At 38.6% G+C, this 3,964-nt stretch overlaps 2 protein-coding genes across 2 annotated transcripts in view; both read right to left on the bottom strand.

Moving 5' to 3' along the window:
* Positions 1-239: 239 nt before the first annotated feature.
* On the bottom strand, positions 240-2,659 carry LOC105450898 (uncharacterized protein K02A2.6-like). Its single transcript, XM_011691004.1, has 3 exons — positions 2,644-2,659; positions 2,263-2,558; positions 240-2,199 (listed from the first exon to the last, which is right to left on the bottom strand). The coding sequence occupies exons 2-3, from the start codon at positions 2,550-2,552 to the stop codon at positions 288-290; spliced, it is 2,202 nt and encodes a 733-aa protein (XP_011689306.1). The 5' UTR covers positions 2,553-2,558; positions 2,644-2,659; the 3' UTR covers positions 240-287.
* Positions 2,660-2,749: 90 nt separating this feature from the next.
* LOC105450901 (uncharacterized protein K02A2.6-like) overlaps positions 2,750-3,964 on the bottom strand; it is a 6,817-nt gene continuing 5,602 nt past the window's right edge. The window contains exons 2-3 of the mRNA XM_011691007.1: positions 3,096-3,949; positions 2,750-2,803 (exon numbers count right to left, since the gene is read on the bottom strand). Of these exons, the coding sequence (XP_011689309.1) occupies positions 2,783-2,803; positions 3,096-3,949 (875 nt within the window). The 3' untranslated portion in view covers positions 2,750-2,782. The remainder of the gene's footprint in view (positions 2,804-3,095; positions 3,950-3,964) is intronic.

Here is a 3,964-nt window from a genome sequence, read left to right as displayed (position 1 = left end):
CTTATTTATATCTCGGCAACTATAAATCGCACGTGGTTCAATAGTAAAACAATTTTGCTGACAATTTGGAAACCTTTATATTTCATAATAAGTACTTTTGTTATGTTCGTCTTTAATAAACACTCGGAAGTTTCTTTAAAAGAATATAGATATATTTAAAAGTCGGGAAATACAATATATTGAAATATACGATTCACTCGTGTGACGTGTGTCTCTCATTACAGTGACCGCCTGTCCGTGTCTGCGCCCTCTCCCGTATCCCGTGCTCAATGCCGCGCGTAGTAATATTACTCGATACTACATTTTCCTCCCCCCTTTAGATTTTGTTTACCAAGACTCGAATATTCTAAACGATCCGGAGGGTGCGTATTACGCTTAGGACGAGAGGACTTCGTTGGTTCAGCGCTGGAACTGGATCCTGGTTCTGGACTTTGCTCTTCGACGATTTCTGGTTCCGTTGAATTAGACAATTCCTCTGGATTAATGATAATGTCGTTAGAATTAGTTTCTAATGGCTTCTGGACAGATGCCGAGATAATATGATCCACATGTCGTTTTAAAGTACGGCTATCTACTTGGACAATATATGATACTGGACCAACTGATCTTATAATGGTTCCAAGGTTCCATTTGGGATCATGTTTTCCAAACGTTCGGACCCAAACTTTATCTCCAGGACTGAATTCTCGAACAGGAACTTTTTTATTAAACTGATGTCTTTGCTTCTCTTGATTTATTTTGACTGTAGAATCTACATCAGGATGAAGTAAATCAAGGTGACATTTTAACTGTCTTCTCATCATAAGTTCCGACGGTGCAACACCTGTAGTTGCGTGGACTGTGATCCTATAGTTAAATAAGAAGTTACACAATTCCAAGTTATCTTTTTGCGCATTCTTACTGGACTTCATATTATTCTTGAACGTTCGGACGAACCGCTCAGCTTCCCCATTACTTCGAGGATGATAGGCACTCGATGTAGTATGACGAATACCATTCTTTTTACAGAATTCTTCAAACTCCTTTGATACAAATTGGGGACCATTATCGGAGACTATTGTATCCGGAATACCATAACGTGATATGCTTTCTCGAATGCATTGAATCACTTGAGCCGATGATGAATCTTTTCCGAGCTTATAAACTTCCGGCCATTTACTATAGGCGTCGACCATTATTAACCACATGTTGTTTAAAAAAGGACCTGCTAAGTCAACATGCAACCGTTGCCATGCTTTTTCTGGAAACGACCATGGGTGTAAAGGAGCCGTAGGAGGATTATCACGATTAACGGCACATGATACACACGATTTTGCAAGTGTACCTATGTCGTTGTCCATTCCCGGCCACCACACATAACTTCTTGCTAGAGCCTTCATTCGGACGATTCCAGAATGCGTTTCATGCAGCTGCTTTAAGACTTGATCTCGTAGGGACTCTGGTATGACAACTCGTATACCCCACATAACGATTCCTTGTTCTACTGTGAATTCATCACGATGAATAAAGTAGGGTTTTAAATTATCTGATAACTGAGACTGTTTATCAGGCCAACCTTTCCTAATAAAACGAGTAACGCTAGACAACGTTGGATCTCGATTTGTCTTTTGTCTTACTAAATTTGAAGTTATTGGGTGTTCCACAGCTATGGCTTTAATTTCTTCTTCGATTTCGACGTCCACCGGTTTACTATCTTCGAGAGGTAAACGTGATAGTGCATCTGCATTACCGTGACGATGAGTATTACGATATTCAATATCGTACAGGAAACTAGACAAGAATATAGCCCACCGGTGCAATCTAGTTGCTGCTAGGGATGGTAACTCACGATTTGGACCAAATATTGCAAGTAGCGGATTATGATCCGTAACTAGTATAAAACGACATCCGTATAAGTATTGGATGAAGCGTTTTATTCCAAATACAATGCTCAGCGCTTCTTTCTCCACTTGAGAATAATTCCGTTCAGCCGCTGATAATGTCTTAGAAGCAAAAGCAATTGGACGTTCACTCCCATCTTCATATCGATGAAATAAGACTACTCCAACGCCAACAGAAGATGCGTCACATGCTATTCCAACAGGAACCGTTTGTTGATAGTGAGCTAGAATGGGGGCGCTTGATACGGCTTTCTTGATTCCGTTAAAACTTTTCCTGCATTTGTCGTTCCAGTTCCATTTTACTCCATCACGTGTTAATCTGTTGAGTGGTTCACATAAATGCGATAAATTGTTGATAAATTTGCTGTAAAAATTTACCAACCCCAAGAAAGACTTTAATTCATTTATATCTTTGGGTTCCCTCATAGACATGATGGATTTGATTTTATCTAGATCTGTGCAGATACCTTCTGCACACAAAATTTGTCCCAAAAACTTGACTGACGGTTGCAGCAAATTGCTTTTTTTTCTAGATAAACGAAAGTTCCACTCTCTCATTCGCTGAAGTACCATTTTCAGATTTTGTAAATGATCTTGGTCATCCTTCCCTGTGATAATTGTATCGTCTACAAATGAGCCTGTCTTCGGAATTCCTTTAAGCATTCGATCCATTAATTCCTGAAATATCGCTGGTGATGACGCAATACCTTGAGGTAATACATTATATTGGTAGAGACCCCGATGAGTATTTATGACTAAATACTTTTTGCACGATTCTTCCATCTCCACTTGATGAAATGCATCCGGACCATCTAATTTAGTAAATTTTTGACCACCCGAAATCTTCTCAAATAATTCCTCAACTCTTGCAAGAGGATACTGCTGAATATGTAGTTGATTATTTATTGTACGCTTAAAATCTCCTGTAATTCGAACAGATCCATTAGGTTTTGGTACTACAACTAATGGTGAGGCCCATTCTGATGTTTCAACACGACTGATGGCACCAGATTTTTCCATTTTATCGAGCTCATTATCGACTTTTTCACGTAACGAAAATGGAATGGGACGTGGCTTAAAAAAACGAGGAACTGCATTTTCTTTAAGTACTAATTTAGCTTTAAAACCTTGAATGACTCCTACAGGTTGATCAAAAACATCGTTGTAATCCGTTAACAATGTGTTTAATGACGTTTCATTGCTAATACGGCTTACCTGAGAACATTGTTTCTTTATCAATGTCCAATCAATTTGAATTTTCCTCAACAGATCACGACCAAAAAGACTAGATCCCTCAGAAACGTGTATCTGATGTTTAACTGTTTGCTGATTGTACTCGACAGTACAAAGAAATATTCCTCTTGATTCAAACTTCTGTCCTGTATATGTTCTGAATCTCTTGTTGCTAGGACGAAGTTTGGGGCATCCCAATTTCTTCCATATATTAGGTGTAATAAAACTAGTGCCCGAAGCAGTATCTAATTCTAGATCCGTTGAAATTCCATTCAAACGAACATTTATTATGATAGGACTATCGTATGGTACTTGCTTGACATTCTTGATTTGACTAGTTTTATATTTTCCTTCTGCACCTTCGCCTTTAAGCTGTGATAGACATCGATTCGCAAAGTGACCAGATTTATTACAACGGTGACAGATAACTTCTTTGTGTGGGCAATCCTTTTTTTGATGCTTTCCTCCACAGCCGATACACTTGAATTTATTCTGTTTTGACTTGTTCGGATGAGACTGCTTAGATGACAATTTCACTTTATTAGTTTGATTTGTGGCAACAACATGACTATTATTTTGCCGAATTAATTGAGTACTGCTATCCGCAGCTTCCTGACTTGTGGCAATCTTGACAGCATTGTCTAAGGTCAGGTTATCATCTTCAAGAAACAGACGTTTCTGTGCCGTCTCAGAGCGGATACCTACAACAAGTTGATCTCTTAGTGACGTATTTAAATCTGTGAACTTACATGTTACGCCTAATTTCCGCAATTCCGATAAGTAAACATTTATTGACTCTCCTGGCTGTTGGACACGTTTGTAGAATTTATATCTTTCTGCAATTGCTTTTG

The sequence above is a fragment of the Wasmannia auropunctata genome, unplaced genomic scaffold, assembly GCF_000956235.1.
Source record: "Wasmannia auropunctata unplaced genomic scaffold, wasmannia.A_1.0 LD336054.1, whole genome shotgun sequence".
Taxonomy (NCBI): domain Eukaryota; kingdom Metazoa; phylum Arthropoda; class Insecta; order Hymenoptera; family Formicidae; genus Wasmannia; species Wasmannia auropunctata.
The sequence above is the reverse complement of the archived record's forward strand: the minus strand, read 5'-3'. Positions and strand labels throughout refer to the sequence as shown.

Bases quoted from the DNA above. Each gene is read 5' to 3' on its own strand.
- LOC105450898 (XM_011691004.1), bottom strand. From the start codon at position 2,552: ATGGATCGAATGCTTAAAGGAATTCCGAAGACAGGCTCATTTGTAGAC. The intron at 2,200-2,262 runs GTTGGTAAATTT...ACCACTCAACAG, and splicing joins GAATTAAAGTCTTTCTTGGG to ATTAACACGTGATGGAGTAA.